At 36.3% G+C, this 19,640-nt stretch overlaps 1 protein-coding gene across 7 annotated transcripts in view; it reads left to right on the top strand.

Annotated features, from left to right (window-relative positions):
* Positions 1 to 19,640, top strand: part of PHF21A (PHD finger protein 21A) — a 129,231-nt gene that overhangs the window by 34,086 nt on the left and 75,505 nt on the right. For 5 of the 7 annotated variants that reach the window (XM_017808051.1, XM_017808015.1, XM_017808031.1 and 2 more), the window contains 3 exons: positions 907 to 1,042; positions 5,566 to 5,598; positions 7,715 to 7,801. In XM_017808051.1, the coding sequence (XP_017663540.1) occupies positions 989 to 1,042; positions 5,566 to 5,598; positions 7,715 to 7,801 (174 nt within the window). In that variant the 5' untranslated portion in view covers positions 907 to 988. The remainder of the gene's footprint in view (positions 1 to 906; positions 1,043 to 5,565; positions 5,599 to 7,714; positions 7,802 to 19,640) is intronic. The other 2 variants (XM_017808061.1, XM_017808044.1) reach the window with 1 other exon arrangement.

The raw sequence follows: 19,640 nt of genomic DNA, 5'->3' as shown, positions 1-19,640 counted from the left end.
ATTATGGTGTCTGGATGGAAAAGTGACTAAAAGGATTGCTATATAATGTTTTCCAATGGCTTTTATCTATGTATTTATAGATGGTTTTTACGTAGGTTCTACTATGATTTGAGCATATGGGAATCTTAATTGTGTTTCAGAAGCTGATACTTTTAATGTATTTTTGAACAAAAATCTCTTGTCCATCTTTCAAGGCTTTTAGAAATATGTCTGATAATGCTTTTCTATGTCAGAGGTTGGGGGCATTACTTTGTTTGTAGTACAAGTGAAGATGGTAAACTCATAGTTGTGATCTAAAAGTAGAATTCCAAGATGAAAAGGATTTTAAAATTAATAATTTTGAAAAAGTCTTGTGCTGCTTTATCTGAATCTTATGCTCCTTCAGAACAGATTTCAACTGAAATGACTAACTCAACACAAACTTTAGGCAGTAGTTTATTAATATATTAATGTTGTTCTATCAAATTGCATGCACGCTGTCCCATCCAAGAACAGCTCTACAGTATCATGGAAGTATGTTAATGCAGTACATTGAATTTAACAATTTGGGTTGCAGAATTTTAGTCTTCGGAATATGTTTACATCTACACATATTTTTAAAACATTCTCAGTAGTTAAATTTTCTGATTTAATGTGCAACTGCAATAGGATATTGGTAGGAAATAGCTGCCTGCAAACTAAGGGACAAAGTATGTCAACTTTGGGATATGTGGGAAGTAACAAATTTGGCTAAATGACTCCAAGGCAGGCATTTTGTAGAGCCTGTAGATTTCTTGTGTTCAATAGACTGACTGTGTTTAGGGTAGAAAGCTGCATTTGAATGTAGTTCACTATTGAATTCCCGCTCTGTTATAATCTCCTTTCTTCAGATTGTCAAACCAAAACAAAACCTTTTTTTTTCTATAGGACTGGTGTTAAAGAGGGAACCAGAAACTAAAGGCACTGGAATCAGCAAAGACACTTTTAGAAAAAGTGGAGAAGGTAGAGAATGGAGCTGCAGACTCTACAGGAGGCTCTGAAAGTGGAAATTCAGGTTCACCAGGTAATTTGTATTCTTTCTTGCTTTAGACTTTCAAGTAATAGCAGCATTAGTATTGCTGACTACTAATGGGAGCATTAAGCAGTAGCACTACAACTATAGTAATAATTGTTTTATAAGCTCAAAATACTTAAGAATTTTATACTCTGCATTTTGACCCCACCACCTGTTGTTTTTTAGCAAATGTGAAAAATCTACATATCAATCTGTGGGTGGAGATTTTTTTAATATTTTGTAGCAGTAATAAAAACATTTTGAGAACTCTACATTCAGCAGCCTCTATCTGAAAGGTTTTTCTAATGTTCTGAAGCCAACTGCAGTATTCAGTTGGCAATGGAGGAATATGGTGGAGGAACTTCAAAGTGAAATGTATATAGTACTGCATGATTTCATCTGATGCTTCTCTTCTGGAGTCTCTTCTACTTTAGTACTTTCTAAACTTGTGTATTTTTGATAACCAAAATGTTGTAGTGCTTAGGCTTGGAAATTTTTACTCTGGGTCTTTTTACTGGTGGGCTGTCCAATACTATATGGCAGTAGAGTTGCATTTTGCAATTCTGTTACAAAGCAATTGAGGAAATATTAGAAATAATAATAATACAACCTAATTTAGCAAATGTAAGAGGACATATGCATATTCTTGGGACAAAATTATTACAGGCATAGACACAGAGTAGCTGCCAATTTGAAATGTTAAATTTATCAATGAATCCTTCTCTGAACACAGTTCTCCAAGTATTCATGGAGCTCTCCAGATATCTGAAACTCACAACTGTTATACAGTGGATTAAAAAAATATATCATAAGTTGCACTGATCAGTTTAACCCATCATATAAAATTTGGAAAATGTTTCCTTATTATTTGGTGACTTGTCTAAAAAGTGTTCTTGATGCAATGATGAGCAGATTGCAGGAACTCAAATGGGTGAATTATTAAAATGAACTATGTCTGCTTTAACAAAATAAAACTTACAACTAGGGAGAAAAACTTGAAAAAGCTAAAGATGGATTTCCAGAACTAGAGATGAGTATTTTGCTCTCCTCAGAAACTCCCAAGGCCCTTGCATTCAAACAATGAAGTCTTGTTATGGGGGTAAGGAAGTTCAGAAATTACCCATGCCATTTTGCTGCAGACATAGAAATATCTGAGGCCAGTAAGTAATTTTTTCAAGTATTATGTTCTGTAAAGTGATCAGAACGCTAGTCTTACTTTTGTTTGTATAACAGTGTTTACCTCTTGTAGCTAAGCTAACCCAAAATTTTAAGACTGTGAATTTTGAATAATGTTTAGCATCTGTTCATAATGACAATGCTGAACAGGGATGAAGACTGGAATATGTCCAAAAAGACTTTTTTTAACAGCTTAAATTTTTTTTGACCCTGTTTGCTTTAGCTTTGCCCAATCCTCATTAAAAGTGAGCTCTGAACTGAAATAAACTTTGATTAAATTTGGGTTTAGTTGGTGAAACTAGAAAAGCCATTATATCAAAAAGTTGTCTTAATTCAAGATGCCATATATTTCTATAATTAGGGCTAAGAACAAGTATATGTTTACAATGGAAAATAACACTTGCAACGGCATGTTGAGTGCTTGAGTAAACTTCTGTGAACTGTTGTTGTCAAATGGACGCTGATAGAAATTAAACTAGTTTTGGCACAAAAAAAAGAAATCTTCCAATGAAATGCTTGAACTTTCTTGCATAACTTTGAATTTTGTAACCTGAAGAGATACAATATACCCCTTCTTTTTGTTCAGGATTTATGGAGCAGTGTCTCTTGTCATCTTTTACTTATCTAGTATTTCTTTTTCTGAGGACTCTCTAGAAAAGCTTGCCAACATTCATACAGTCAGGGTTTTTTGTCCCATTGCAAGTGGGCACGGGTGTCTGTGATCCTGTACGGAGTTCAGCTCAGCACTGTGGTCAAAGCTCCCAGGTTCCTGATGCAGTGTCCTGCTTGTGACTGCTTCCGTGGCTGTACAAAGTGATGTTCAGTATGACTGTGGTTTTGTTTGTGGAATAGCTCCTTGTTTCCTGCCTATTCTATTTCACCTCCAGAACTGTCTGAAGCTTTCAAAATGCTCCTTTGGCAAAGTGAGTCTTAAACTACCAGTAAAAGGACCCAAAGGAAGTGTTGTGTTGTTTAGAAAAAGCTACTTTTTTGGTTTCATTTTTACAGAGAATCCTCCATGAATGACATCTGACCAGATCACTTGCTATATCAGTGTAATACAACTTGAATATTCAAATAGCTTCAATGTCAAAGCTATATTGATTGTCCTGAGAAGAAATGCATCTAATCTAAGTACTTCATTCTGCTACTGTGTTGACTTAATTAAGGTTATTTTGAAGCAGTCTGCTCTTCATAGTTTTGATCACAAGAGGTGTTAAAGAAGTTATATTTAGCTATTCTTACAGAAGGGTTGGGTTTTGTGGATGATTCCTTGAACTGATGTGGGGAAAGAACCTAAACCATAATTTTCCTTATTTCATACCAGAAAGATCAGTATGTTTTAAAATATCTAAAATTTAACTTGTGCTTGTGGCTAGTGCTAAAGAAGATATTTTTTTCCCTAGGATTGCATGATGCAATGCTTTGTGATTCATAAATTTAGCAATGCCTTGTGAACAGTTTACAGTACTGACTGTATTGTCTTACGACTGTGTCTGCAGGAGCACTTTGTATAAAAACTAACAGATCTGTTGCTTGTCAAATTCTAATGTGGCAGGAAGCAGCAAGGAAAAATAAGCTGAGTGTGCCTGTGACGCTGAATGGCAGCATGACGAAACAATAATGCTCAGCTTAGATAAATGCCAAGTGATGCACTTTGGAAAAACAGACTCAGTTTTACAGCTGCAATAGCAGGCTGTGAATTGGCAGTTAGGACAGTGGAGGGAGTTCTTGCAGTACAGAGTACCTGAGCGTTGCATGCAGTTTTAAACTTTGTCTCCAGATGATAGAGGCAAACTAGAGAAGTACAGGGAAGAGTGCCAAGAGTGAACAAAGCAATGGAATGATTTGTGCATGAGGAGACTCTCAATCTGAAGAAGTGATGAGTGATAGAGGAATATGTGTTGTGGAAAAAATGTAGGAAGAAGCTGAATAGAGAAGCAGCCATAGAATCATATAATATTGAGTTGGAAGGGACCTGTAAGGATCATTGAGTCCAACTTCCAACTCCTTTTGACTCAAGTCAGCTCTGGTTTTCTGTAATTGTATTAGTCTCTCATGCTTGCATTGTAAGGAGACAGATTCAAAAGAAAAAAGGCATCCTTTTACATAAGAGTCCTTTAGTTTAACTTGGGAACTTATTGTCACAGAATCTAGAGTGTTTTCCTGAGTTTAAAAAGTAATTAAGGCAGATAAATCAAAGAAATGTGTGCTACAAGCTACTAAACCTAAGATGTAATCTTTGAAGACATCAGAGATGTAAATTTTTGAAAGATGAGAAATAACGCTGTATGCTTGTCCAGCATGGACTCTCTGCTAATACATCTGTTTTTTGCTAATGGCTACTACTAGAAAATGCAGCAGGTAAACCTGTGGTCTGATGCAAAATTATCTTTGTTGTTTTTTTTTTTAGTACAGTTTTTAGGATATGAAAGGAAATAAACTTTTAAAGAGAATGAGCTGACAATTTGAATTCTCTGAGTGGTATCAATGAAGGCAGAATAGAACATGTGTTTTTCTTGCTTGCTTTGTCCTTCTGTTTTTCACTCCTTTTCCTGATTCTGATGAGTAAATGAAGAAGAAAGTAGAGACTTTACATGGTTCTTTGCATGTGTGGAAGGGGCATGGTGATGTGATGAATAAATGTGGCTGTAACCAAAAAAGAAATGGGGAATTTTTGGTTTATCTTGTCTCTTCAATCTGGGCTCTGTTTTTTGTCGCTGACTTTTTTCTTGCTTAGCAATAGACAGCATTCTCCTGCAGCTGCCTAAAGGAAGCGAAGGAGGAAGAATGGTGAATGGTAACAATCTGTCTGCTTTCCCTTGGATGTGGAGGGCATCTCTTCTACAATGATCTCAATCTCTCTTTGAGGGAGAAAAGTGGCAAAGATACTTCTGAGCATGGGTCTTCCATCTGGTACCAGCGGAGCCAGCACACAGGCAGAGCCATAGCACTTGAAACATTGTGCTCTTGAATATACAAACAGCTTTTGTGCCTGCAGTGATTATCTGTGATTTGTGTTTCTTGTGACTGCAAGCAAAGAAGGCAGCAGTTCTAGAGGAGACACAGCTATTAGATTATCTTACCCAGCTGGCTTAAATTGTCATTAAAAAGCATCACTTATTCAAGAGCTATTAAGGAGGAGCAGAAGTGATGGCTTAGTACAGTTGTTTTACTATATTAATAAGAATGGGTTTGGAAATTATATAATACTGGACTCCAGGCCTTGCTATTGAAATGCTGTAAACTAAGTATTTTGCTTTTACAAAAGTTCTTCAAAAATACTGACTTTTAAACTCTTCAACAAGATCTGTAACGAAGCCTTCATTGTATTGTTACATCTGTTTTCTTTCTAGAAATTGGTTGCCCAAATGAAGCAAGATCCACAGGTAACTATTTATTTTTATATTGGATTATTTACCCTTAAAAATGCAGGAAATAACAGTGCATGAAGCTTGAGAATTTTAAATATTTCTTGATCACATTCTTTCTTGCTAACGCAGTGTTTAGAAGAAAACTTATGAACAAGTTTTGGAGCAATGACTGTTAGATAGTTTAAAACAAAACCAAAACTCTTGCCATTATGGAGTTTTTGCCTCATATGTATCCTTATTGGTTTAAATTAAGTGACCCTTGTGGGGTGCCGGTCAAATGTTGTGTAAGTTTATGATTCTGTTAGAAGCTGTTCTTTATAAAAGGTGCTATTGTTAGAAATAGCTTTTTTATTTTTTTGAGCATAAGAAGGTTCACGGTACAAGAAGTGAGAGGATATTCTGTCCAAGAAATTTTGTTCAAATAATGTAGCGTAAGGCTATGTCCTTATTGCCTGTCTTAGGTATTTTACCAGCACTGTAGTGTCTAAAGAGTGGGCACTTGGCCTTGGGAAGTTTCAGAGCTACTGAGGCTGGATAACTAGACTCCTTGCATAGACAGCAGAAGTTATCCCTTTTCCAGTAACTGTGTAAGGTGACTGGTTTTTTACTCTACAGCAGTTAAGCACTCTGCTGAATGGGGAATTCTGTGGAGTTCTCAAACCAATCTGAAATGTTAAGGAGAGGGATAAAGGCAGCTCACTTGAGGCTTGCTATTAAAATGCTCCCATCCCCACACATTAGTAAATGCCCTGTAATTTTTCTGAATGTATATTTTTTTTGAGCTCAGTGAAGAAGACAGTTTTTAATAACTGTCAAGTAGCTGGACCCCTGACGGGGAGGGTTGAACTGGAAGTAGGGTATATTGGAAAATCTGTTTTCTAGAACTTCCTTATTCTGATGGGATTTAGGTAAGGTCTGTGCTACCCTTACTCGCTGGGCAGGTGTGCTAACAATTAGACTGCAGAGCAGTTTGTTTTCAGTTTATGTCTTCTGAAAGTGAGATCATGCTGCGAGCAGCCATGCAAAGTTCCAAGAGTCAGGAAGAGTAAACCTGGTCTCTGCTTCCAATGCTCTTAATGCATTTTTATCCTAGATTATTAAGTGGAATCTAAAAGAAAGGGGGATGACTGGCAATATCTGGTTTTCCTAGAAATGGAGAAGAGTATCTACAGATACTGAGATTGTAATGCATTTCAGAGTTGAATGGAGGAGTATAGAAATAGGGAATATGCCCTGAGCATGTAGTACCTGTAATGATATTAGTCCTATGTTTTAATTTTTCTATGTAGCACTGAAGCTGCTTAATCTAGTGTAAAAAGTTTAGATGTAAATGAGAACAAAAAAAGTGGAAAAAGAGAAAAATTAAGAAATACTTGCTTCCCTGTCATGTTTCTGTAGAGCTTCATTGGTTTTAAACAATGGACAGATTTTTTTTAAGTTTTATTTTATTTTTAGTAGGAAAGAAAAAGTCCTGGTAAAAGTTGTTTCCTGTGTGCATCTTTGTAGTGATGCTTATGGCTTTCAAATCTTAAGTTTAAGAAAAGGCTATTGTAGGCAAAGTAGTGATATGAATGATGTGGTAAGGCAAATGTAATTCCCTTTAGTACAGACTAAGGCATAAACATATATGGAAATTAAGACTTGGATATGTTTGCCTTTATTTGATATGTATGTCAGTTAAGATTTAATAGACATGTTTGATGCTCTATACAGTTAAATGTATAATGTCTTTGCATAAGTAGCATAGGTGAGAATGTTTTAGATAAGATACCATAGCATGCTGTTATATACAGTATGATGCTGTTGTTCTACATATTAACAAACATTTCTCATTTAATTTGTAAACTTGATGAAATGTAGAAATGTGCTTTTTATAGTGTGATAAGCACTAATGGATGTTTTAATGACATCTTCATTCCAATCTGGGTTGTCACTCTCTGAGTGCTGGAAAGGTCCTCCGATTATTGTTGCACTCAGTGACTTAAGACAGGCTTTTTTGAGCCTCTTGAATTTTATTGGCTGTACATCCAGAGGTGCTGTATTTGTAGTACACTATGCAAAAACAAAACAAAAAAACAAACCACCTTCCTGCTACTACTCTATGTTAACAAATGGAATATCTTTCTCACAGATATTTTTTCTTTCTAATCAGAACGCTGATTTGAAGAAACAGCTTCATGAACTTCAAGCCAAAATCACAGCTCTGAGTGAGAAACAGGTAGGGAAACAGATGTATTTTTAACATCCTGTTTTAAAGATGTCTCTTTTCCTAGCTTCCAAGAGAGCTGCTAAATTTTTAAGTGCAAAAATAAGTGTGGGCATCGAGACATTTTTGATTTTTATTGGATTTCTCAACAAAAGATAGGATGAGTTATTGTGAGTCTATCAGACAAGCAACTTGTTTAATCAGTGGAAGCTATAGCAATTTTTCTTGTGTTGAAACAAATGTTTTATTTTAAGGGAGATGGGAAAATGGATGAATTTTGTCACTTCCTGTATTATTATCTTAGAACTTATTCTAAACCAGACTGTTCTGGTTTAGGCACATCTCTAGATTTTCTCTTAGTTTGGCCATACTGTGTATATGGGTGGGTATGCTGGAATTTTTCTTCATGTCTAGCCCAACTAATTCATGTCAGTTATGGGTACCTGATAGACAACTTGGAAATTAGTTGAGTGTTTTTACCATGACAGATTACACCACAATTGTCTTATGTTTGCCATTTGGTAGGAATTCTCTCTGACAGGTCTAGAGTATAAGTTAGAAAGATTGTTGAATTTGAAGATGTGCTTTGTGGGTAACTACAAGAAAAATAAGTAACATTGAGAGATCTACAAAACTTGTTCTCTGTTTTGTTTTTAAAAAAACAAAACAGCAACACATATGCAAATCCCTCATACACCACTCCATCCCACTCCCATGTAAACTGACTTAAGCAGTTCCTTAATTGTATTGCTTATAGTGTCAATAATGGAACCAAATTAGGTCAATAGACAACACCTTTGAAGGGGTGAAACATTTTAGAGCATGTGCATAGGTAGAAATATAGGTAGAAATGCATCAGTGTCACATCTAGATATCTGTGTTCATCTGTTCCTAGCTGAATGTGTTCTATTTTGAGAATTACCTTTCATAAGAAAACGGGCAGATAGTATTAACGTTTATCTAAAAATTCATTTTACTAAAAAAATTATAGTATGTTTTGGTAGGGGAACAGTGAATCTAGGAAGGAACATGTAAGTATAATAAAGAAAATGATTTTTTAATGAGAATACTAGTTCAACAAAACCTGAGGTTTTGCTGATGTGATAGCATGCCTCTCTTGAAGATGATTTATTCTCTAGAACCAGCATGAGCCTCTGCATGTGGCTGTGTCTCACAGCAAGCCGTTTCAAGATTCTCTGGTAAGCTCTGGATGCCCATGGTAATTTCAAAATTAGTTTGTCTTGATGCCATGAAGCAGGTCATATTGACTCCCTGTTCACATGATGAGCACGGACAGGCAGTGAGATAGGGAGTGCAGTGTAAGAAAGCAAGTACATCTTACCAAAACTTTTAAACCTGTATTTACAGCTGTTTAAAGTTAGTGTTACAGTGGTCTATGCTAACATGTATTTTAAATTACCCATCACTAGAAATGCAGCTATATCTTTTCTGCTCAAGGTACTAAAACGCACTTGCCATGGGATGAACATGGGTTAAGTTTCCAAAAGACTTGGAAATGCAAGTTTCTGACTTCACTTCTACCACACAGTGAACACGGTCAATATGAAGTCACAGTACAGTTTACTTTCTTGTATTTTTGTTGGTTTGATTGTCAGAACAACAGTAGTGAACTTCTCTATGATTGTTCAAGGTTGACTATTTGTTATATCTACTGCTGGACTGCAGAACTGCCAGTGTCCCGGATGACAATGTTGTTAAAGTAGTATGGCTGCTCAAATGCAACAATCATGGCAAATATGAGTTCTGGGAAAATAACCACAATTTCCCAATGCAAAGAAATGCTCGCTCCCTCTTATTTGAAGGAATCTGTTGCATAGACAGACATTGTGGCTTAGCAATGTAGAGCTGAGCAGCATCTTAGAGACTACACAAAGCCCTTTTTTCTGTTCTCACTTCCGTTTCTCTTTAGGAAAAATAATTGTTATGAATTGTTTTATGAGGAGAAAATTATTCAACAATTTAATTTTCACACAGTATGAAGAAATGTGCAATTTTGCATAGTAAATAAATGCCTTACATTGTGCAGTGCCTGTCTTAAGAAGGAGTGCAACATGTGTCATCTGTCCTCTTGTTTAGAGCCAAGTAGTTTTGATGCCTGATGTTCAGTGAACAAACTCTGAGGGCCTGACTCTACTGTGGACAGTTACAGGAGACGTAATTGTTCAATAGTCTTTTAATGAAGTGTGAAAAACTAAAGTTCCAGCCCGTGTGGTGTTCCTACTTGGAGACAGTGGCATGGAGCTGAGACCCTGGTGTTAGAGAGGTAGAATAATGAAATATTTCTGGCTTCTGAAATGTTATGTCACCCTAATGCATGTTTTTTCTTTGCTCTCTTATTTAATGAAGTTGCCTGAAGGCTTTTGCAAGAACCAAGTCAGCAGTAGGTTAGCTGAAAGCTTTTAGTTGCTTTAGGACTTCTCTCCATTTCTGAAGCATTGTGAGAGTAGTGCCGACACTTGCTGCCAGTTGCTGCAGTGATTCATAGTGGCTTAGGTGTCTTGCTGAGAATTAATAATGACAGTTCTGTTCAGAAGTTTGTGAAATTGAGGAGATCTGGCGAAGTACAAAAAGAAGGCAGGTAGGCTGTGTGTGTGTAGGCTTAAACATAAAGAGATTTGTTAGCTGATGCAGGGTTGAACTGTTGCAGCATAAGGTATGTCATATATTCGTATTTTTTTGAAAATGTCAAAGAGGTGAAAATAAGTGCTTTGATTTGTTTCACCTAAGAGACGATGGAGCAATGTATTCTAAGTGTATTTATCTCGTGAAAGGAAAACTGCAAAAGGAAAAAAACTTACTTTAAGGTAACTTGCATTTAAAGGGCAATAAGAATTTTCCTTTGCTAGTCTCTTTATGGTATTACTAGAGAGTTCTAATCTATGCTTACCTTTTTTCTAATCTGAGGGCAATAAGGTGAATTCAGTTTAACAGTCTTGCTCCTCAACTGTAAATGTGAGAGCTGCAGTTCGGAAACCCTGAACGCATTGGTTTTAATACTGATTTCTTCTTTCTTCTCCCACCCCTCTCCTCAATAAAGAGAAGTCGAGAGTAACTTTTTGCAGAACAGTTGTAATTGCCGAATCTAAGCTTGAGTGGTAAATGCGAATTAATTGTGTTGCTGTGGAACGCTGTTTTTTTAATTATGTTTTCCCATCTTTGGAAGAAAGTCATAGTTTTAGCAGTCTTTCCTTCACTTTTGTTCTATGATAGTGTCTTCCTTTGGTGTTCTGATTTTTAGACTTGTACCTGCAATTACTTATCAGTATTCAGCTTTTGACTGGATTAAATATAGCCTTTACAATAAAAAAACATAACGTATTTTTTAATTTTTCTGTGAGGAAGTTTACCAGTTTACCTTTTTCTACTTTGGGGAGATGGGGTGGGGGTTGCTACCAGTGATACTAGTGAAAGACTGAAGTAGAGCAGTCCTAGCACAGAGGAGCAGGAGGTATGTAATCTTGAAGTAGCACTTGTTCTTCTGCCTCTTTTCTCTCATGGTTAATTTAAAAAAAAATTATTAGGAACTTAGATATTATTATGTATCATAACAGTACTTATTTCCAGTGACAAAGAAGAGGTCGTGTTTATTTGACTAAAGAACTGTAAAGAAAGAAGTGGGCAGGAAAAAAATGCCCTTATTTTTTTTTCTTTAGCAATATCGGGTCAAATACAGAGGAATTTCTACATGTGTCCTTGTCACAATCTCTTGGAAAAGTTGAAGCAATATTCTGTCTTAAATGTGGAAGAAAGCTTACAGGAGTAGTCTTTTGACTCTATGGTAAAAAGGTGATGATGATAAGCATGTACTAAAGAAATCACATGGCTCTTTCCCTTGTATTTGAAAAGAAAATGGAAATGTCTGTTACTATAGTTGCAGTGAAATTCTTTGAATCTTTAGGAAAACGATGTTGTCAAAACTCAGTTGTTTTCTAATGCATTTGCTCATGACATTGAAAGAATAAAGTGGTTCCCTTTGTTATTTTGATTTCTGAAGAGCTGTATATATGTAGGAAAAAGTACTCAAAAATAGTTGTTAGCATAGGGATACTTAAGGTTTTATTTTTTTGTAGGGGAAAAACTTCACATACTTTACTATGAAAAAGAGTTGAAACTGTGGAATATAATTAGAAAAAATGCATACTATAAAAGCAAGCTTATCCCTATTATTATGAAGAGGCAAATCTGGTGAATTTTGCTTGTATTTAAAGTTTACAGCAAGTTTGGGTAGATGAGTTTATTCTAAATCCTGTACATTCAGAGTGAGACTCCTTTTAACCTTGCCACTAAATAGCAAGTAATGAGAACAGGGATTTGGGGAAGATTTAGAAAATGGTAGTGTAATTTAACCATGGTTTTGTATAGTTGAATAAATGTAAACATGTGGTTTAGATTGACAAAGGAAACTTGTTATTTAAGTCTTCAAAAACTGTCAGGAATAGCTTTAAGCATTAATGTTGCTATATTTATTACAGGTACCATAACTGAGTAATGAAAAGATTGGTAATGTGCATAAATTCATCCTATGAGACTGTTCTTCTTGAACAGTTGTCAATCATAGTAAAAGTGAATTTTTATGGAGGCTTTTTGAACACATTACCAGAAAATTGTACCTGAAACATGTTCCATTGTGTTCTGTAAAGAGAAAAAGCAGTGATTTGGTGAGAGGAAGGTGAATGCAAGAACGCTGGAGAGCAGAAGGGAAACTGGGTACAGTTAGCAGGTAGCAAAGAGCACTTTGAAATGCTCGTGCCTAAGAAGATAGGCAAGGTGTGCCTGTATGTTGTAGATACGCCTGATGAACACCATGAGAACTTCAGGGCTCAAAACCTGGAAATAAATAATGAAGTCACTTCTCACTCCTGTCAGTTTTGTCTGGAGTTTCTGATACCTTCTTTCTCCAAGATTCATCAAGAGCATATTAAAATTCCAGCTACTTGGTCAGCAATGGACCAAGTGTACAAATATGCCATATGAACACTTAGTTACTAATAACTCGAGGCAGGTGATGCCTAATTTTAGTTCCAGTTGTTTGTCTGGAGCTGTGCATATTATTAAACACTGATCTTTTTTAAGTAAATGGCATGAATGATAAAGATATGCTAATTTCCATGTAACTGCAAGCATCCATTTATGCCAACTGTTTATAAAGCAGTCTTAAAATATATGAAAAACAACTGTTTGTAGATTCCTTTCTTAGATGATATGGAGTAGTCACTTATTTTTCCTGCCAAAAAGATACTACTCTACTTGGACATAAGGAGGAGTGAGTTAACTGCCTCAGTGAATTGTCAGGCCCTTTTGAACCATGTGATCAGTGTGAACAGCACCTGCTTAGAAGGTGAATGTTTGTTCGAGAAATCTGCATAAGCTTACTATTTTAATCTTTGGTATTTATTTAATTTGCATCCAAATTTTGTGTGAAAATGTGAATCTATTGTCTTCTCATTAAGTTATCGTCTTCTATATTCTCAAGATATACTGACTGAAGCAAATTTTGAATGTTGTACAGATGATTGTAGGTAGGCAGAGTGCATGCATCTCTCCCTGCTGCCTCTTTTACTGTGAACTCTTTTGCAAAACTTATGTTATGATTATTTGTATATGACTGAAATATTACTAAACTATCTCAGACCTTTTGTAACGCTTAAGTCATGATTAAAACCATACTGGCATCTAAAATTGGATTTCTCATTCTTCTCTTCATGTAACTCCATCTAGACCTTCTCACTGTTGGTTTGAACTTAATTTTTGCATATCTATTAGATATGTACATTAGCGGTGAGGTAACTCAATTTAGGAAATGCAAGTGACCATTTCTTGATATCACAAAAGAAGAAAAACTCTCCACACCTCCCCCCTGTTACTCTTCATTCAGCACTGATTTTCTGGCCCAACTTTTAATTCTTGAGTTCATGCTATATTTAAGCCAGATTTAGAGGCAGCTGGAGAACTTTTTTAATTGAACCTGGTTGGATACATCTTTCATCTCCATATAAGCCAGGGCATAACTCCAAAATAGCCTGCTCTGCTTGAAAATCACCATTGTAGATGGAAAATGGGCAATTAAACTACCGTATTTCCTTGAAAATCCCCTACTGATGGCAAGAGTTGGTTATTAGGTGTTCCTGCATGTTTTGACTTGCTGGATAACCTCACACATCAGTAGTTATTTCAAGGCCTCCTATTCCCTTTTCCCTTTTATACTTGAAGGAAACACAAGTGAAGCATTAGATGGTGATGACTGGGATTTAGGTTGTTTTGTATAGCACTCTTAAAGGGCTCTTAGTTGGATGCTGGGAAAAGGGATTAAATCTACTAATGAATTTTTATAAGTGAAGACAGATTAAAGTAGTCCATTCTGCTCTGTTCTGCATGCTTCAGTGGAACAACTTCATAGCCACAGAAACAGTATTTTCGTTTATTCTGAGTGTGTCAGGGTTAGAAAAGGAATCAAATTCAGGGATCTGCTTTTCAGAGCCTTATGGATCTTTAGTTGCTATTGGAGTTATTTGGTCCCCAGCTCTTGTGAAGTGTTGAATTTTGGGAGGGAGAAGAGAGAAAAACAGTGTGTCCAATGCTTAGAATACAGACAAAAGCTTGTCTCTGCTGTTTGTGCTCTGCTGCCAGGTACTCGATTTGAAAATAAGCCACTTCCTGAGATTGTGGGAGTTTTTGAGTTACTGAGTGTAGTACAGCTATGGGCTAAAATACTTTTATTAGTAAATATTATCTTTCATGGTACTATGCCAAGAGCAAGACTGACTAGGATAGACAGTGTTAGGTGGTGTTTTCCAACATGTGGGTCATGCGTTACACCCTCACAGTGCATTGTGGAACCACTCAGTTCAACTCCTCGTGCACAGTTTTGAAAAGGACCGAGATGAATGTGACAATGATTTGTTGTGTTTTAGAGAGAAGATGACATGCTAAGGAAGCATGAGAGGGCCAAATGCAATTACACTTTATAAAAGGTTTATTTTCAGGTTTGACTTTTCTAATTAAATGTTATCTGCCCTTGTTACTTAGTCACTATGAATTTTTTTTCTCGTTTTATTGTGGAGACTGTGATAGGCTCAGGCCTTGAAGGGCTTAAAGAGAGAACAAACCTACAGATTGAAAGGGTAAGAGCATCCTTTATGGAGTTTCATGAAATCTCTGTGCTTTCTTTTCTATATTCACATGGTTGTAGGGAGAGAATGTGTTCTTCATCCTTAGGAAATGTTGCGGTTTACTGAAATGATAATCTGGTATACGTTTTTTATCCATAGAAATAATTAAGAGTGGTTTATTATCTTCAAATAGAATGTCATTGTGAATCCACCTATTTCCAGTCATTATACACAGTCACTTCCTTTCACTGTTGTATTTATTTCTGGCTTAACTTTTCAAATGCTTGTTCTGACTTTCAGAAACTCCAAAAGGTGTACAATCTCTTTAGAGCAACTCTTCCCCTGCTTTTAGATAACAAGTTAGCAGAGACGTCTGATGGGGTGGGAAGGTAGATGATGACCAGATAAAATATAGGTTTTCTTGGTGTGGTTTTGTTTTAATTAGATCTGTTATTCTCTGAGTTTTTTCTCTTTTATGCTATGTTTGTCAAAACTGGTGGTGATGTGTAAGGTGTCTTTTTCAACTTTCCCCCCTAATTGTAATGTAACAGATTTAGGCACTGGTGACTCCACAATTATGATGGGAATTTTGCTGGAATGAAGTTTGAATTACTGTGGGGATCAGTAGAGTGATAAAGACTGAGTACTTCCCAGGAGGCAATTCATACAAAGGAACCTAATTTTTACTGTTCTGTGTTGCCTTTATGAAGGCCCACCTCTCACTTTACTGTCTGTAAAAAAACTTTTAGGAAGATTAGGCTTCAGTTCATTACTTGTTTTCACTACAGCATTGATCTGATGTATTCTGTGGAAAAGAATTCTTGTTCCATTCTTTTTTTAGTAGTGAGAAATTCTAAGTGTCTTGTTATGGTAGACTTTTGAAAAGTAGCAGGGAGAAAGCCCTTGAGTTATGATGAGCATATCTTCTTTCTCCTGTAAACTCCCTCCAAAGCTAGGTGAAGTAAGTTAAAAATAGTTAAGTAGTTGTTATTCTTATTTTTTCCCCCCTACCTTTTCTTTCTCAAAGTTTCCTCAGTAAAATATTGGCAATGTGTCAATAGTAAATGGACACTACTGTGTAAAAGAGTTGGACCCAGACTGCCCTGTGTAGCAAGGAGAAATAAGCCAGCCTTTTCCTTACCCAAAAAGAAACACCTCAGTGATGGTCTGTACTGCTTATAGAAGGCAGAAGTTGTTTACCTTTTTTTCCTTTAAAAACAAACAGAGAAAAATCACATCAGAACTATAATATGTAGTGTGAATTTTTGAGACATATGCTTTAGAGCTGCCTGATGTCCTGCAGAATAGCAAGTGACTGTCCTTTTATTTTAGACTTTTGAAAATTCAAACACTTGGCAGTATTTAAGCCTGTGGAGTCTTGCTCCATCCATGCACTCTCTTTATAAATTGCTTCATTTTCGTTCCAGTATGGCAGCTTCTCAGAGCAGCGGTTTGTCCTTTGGAGTTGTGGCCAGCTCAGAGTGGTGTGGAAGTGCGTGATTGTCAGCAGCTTTCTAGCATCAAAGTTCCACACACACCTTTGGGCTGGTAATAAATGCTTCAGCGATCAACTTGGACAAAATGACGCTCTTGGATTCTCCAGCTCATTCTCAGTTTTGTCACATATCTCAAGAAACAGAAATATATCCCATTCTCCAAGTAAATAATTTAGGGGAAGTGTTTTATAACATCCTAGAACACTAAGCTCCTAACATTTGTCTGCTGTGCAATTAAAATTGTGTGGCCTAAAGGTACTGCTCTCCATTTGAAACTTGGAAACAGAAGGAGCCTTTCAATTTCTAAGTTTTTTTCCAAATGAGACCTGCTTACTGGCTGTCCAAGTTTCAATGCTACCTGCCATCTAAGAATACTTTCTCAACACCTTGTCTTCTGTAATATGCAGGAATCCAGCACTTAAAGGCTGGTTTGATAGGTGTTTCTTTTCTACAGCAAGACTCTTCAGAAATGAATTATTGGGGTGTTTTACTGTGTCAGTATCATCCACTTCAAATAAATGAAAATCAGCAAAATCTCATTCTCTCCTAAATGTTAGAATTTCTTCTACTTACCTGACCAGGACTGCTTTTTATATCTTATGGAGAAAATGTCTCTGTGCAGGAGATCTGGTTAGCATGTAAGTGTCAAGTAATTCTACTGATGTTTAGAGAACTGAATATTATTCCCTTATTTTGAACTTCGACCATGTTGTTTGGTGACCTATCAAGGTACTTTAATTAGGTCTGCTTTTAACAGAATCATAGAATATGCTGAGTTGAAGGGATCCATCAGGATCATTGAGTCCAAATCCTGGTCCTTCACAGGACACTACAAGAATCACGCCACATGCCTGAGAGCGTTGTCCAAACTGTGTCAGGCTTGGTGCTGTGACCACGTCCCTGGGGAGCCTGCTCCAGTGCCCACCCACCCTCTGGGTGAAAATTTTTTCCTGATATCCAACCTAAATGTCCCCTGACTCAACTTCATGCTGTTTCCTCAAGTTCTGTCACTGACTATAAGAGATAAGAGATCAGTATCTGCCCCTCCTCTTCTCCTCATAAGGAAGTTGTAACTGCAATGAAGTTCTCCCTCAGTCTTCTCTTCTCCAGGCTGAACAGACCAAGTGACCTCAACCACTCCTCATATGGCTTCCCCTCCAGACCCTTCACCATCCTTGTGTCCCTCCTTCAGATGCTCTCTAATAGCTTAATGTCATTTTTATTTTGTGGTTCTTCAAAAGTTGCTGTGTTAAAGGGTTTCAGTGCAATATAGTGCTGAAGTGGAGGAGATACATTGTAATCAGATACTAGGCTGCTTTTGAAAAAGCAAATGAGACTAATTTATATTTATAGCTACAGACAAAAGTGATTTGAAAGATTTTGTCTTTAAATGTAACTTAGTGTATGTTAATTTCCTTTATATATTGACTTAGACATGACTATCACAAAATAGATTTGGAGTTTGTAACAGTTTTCCTTATGGAGAACTGGCAAGAGACTTTATAAATAATTTTAGTAATTTCTTTTAAATTACTTTTAAATACACTCCATTAGTTGTGTAGCTTTTGTCTGACAGTTTCAAGAGTCAAGAACGAAATTTTGCAAAGGTCTTAATTTTTGAGCAAAATACAGTTTAGTTAAATGAGAAATGCTGATACTACAAATTCAGTTTTGATCTGTTAATGGAAAGATCTTTTGGAGAGGATTTTTATAGTTATGATAGGTTGTGTCTTTAGGAGCTATTATGAATTTGTGGATCGCTTTGGCTTTTCTACAGTCTTTTGTTTAGAGCTACGTGCATCTCCTGTTAACAGCAGCACTGGGTCAGGCCCTCAGTGAGTGTCAATTCAGATTTTAAAATCCAAGAAATCCTATGACTAGAGTTCAGTAAACATTAATATGAAGCCATTTTAATTTTTGGCCTTCTGTCTATTATTCTTAGTTTAGTTATCTGAAGGCCTTTAAATCCCACTTACATGGAGAACTATAAAGAGAAAACTTCAAGAACCCAGAGAAACAGACACTTAAAATGCAAACGTCTCTGGGTGCTGCAAGAAGTCAAGCAGTCCCACTAAGTGCAGACAAGCAAAATGGTCCATTGGGTAAACTAGCCTGCCAGCTGGATGGATCTGCAAACAGACTATTTTTTTTGTGGTCATCAAAACTTGCTAGATGTAATATTAGTCATAAAACTAAAGTACTTAAAAGAAAGGAAATAAATAGCCAAACATTTTTAGAAACAGGCATACTAGCCGAGTTTAGCTTACTGGTGCTCTACAAGGCGTTTTCCTGGATAAACCCGGCAAAAACACAGCTGATAGTATTGTTGTGTCTTTGTTTTTGTTGTAAATGCCAAACACATTGCTTTTATCCTTTGCAGTAGGAAGGTGCGTTATGGTAATATAAAAATGTGTCAGGTTCTGTATCCCTAAACCTTTTTTTTTTTATTTTCAAGAACTCAGGAAATAATCAAAGTGTTGAGTTGGACAGCCCTGCAGCAGCAGGGGTGTGTCACTACATGGGACATTAATACCCTGTACCTGTTTATTTTTATGGTAACATCACCTTGGACTGCAATATGGCAGTGCTGAGTTTAATTCTATGTGTAGTGTGCTGGGTTTTATATTTAAATAGTAAGAGACAGTTATTGTCCTCATGCTCAAGAACAAAGTTTTGCACTTGAAATTTTACATTGCTTTTACTCTGTTTTTTAGTTTTGAGTATAAATGCTAGTTTTAAATTAAATTCCTTCAGAACAAGAGTTAGCATTTAATAGTCTTGTACGTTCCCCACAATAATCAGGAGTGCTCTCAAAGCACTGGTGCTGGTACACAGTGCATATGAAGTAATCTACGTAGCACTTTTTAGAAAGTAAAGGGTAAATAAACAGGTTTTGCCCTTCCCTCATTTTTGTCCTGCTTATCTCTTTTTGCTGTGTTAAGTGATGTAAACACTTTATTCCATCATTTCATAATCGGTTTGGCTTTAGCCAATCATTTGGCTTTAGCTACATGTAATTAAACACAATGTACTTCTCAGAATAATCTTTGTGGGTTCCAAATTATTCAAAAGTTGTTTGAATGAAAATTGCTGATCATTTGAAACCTTGCAGGTGATAGAATCTCCTTCACCTTCATAGTTCACTTAATTATATCTTTGAATGGTGGCTGTTCTGCTAGCTTTTAAATTTCTCTATTCAGGAATGTGTGTTTTAAACAGCATGTG

Source organism: Lepidothrix coronata, unplaced genomic scaffold (assembly GCF_001604755.1).
Source record: "Lepidothrix coronata isolate B3197 unplaced genomic scaffold, Lepidothrix_coronata-1.0 Scaffold1, whole genome shotgun sequence".
Taxonomy (NCBI): Eukaryota; Metazoa; Chordata; class Aves; order Passeriformes; family Pipridae; genus Lepidothrix; species Lepidothrix coronata.
This window is presented reverse-complemented; position numbering and strand designations above follow the sequence as displayed.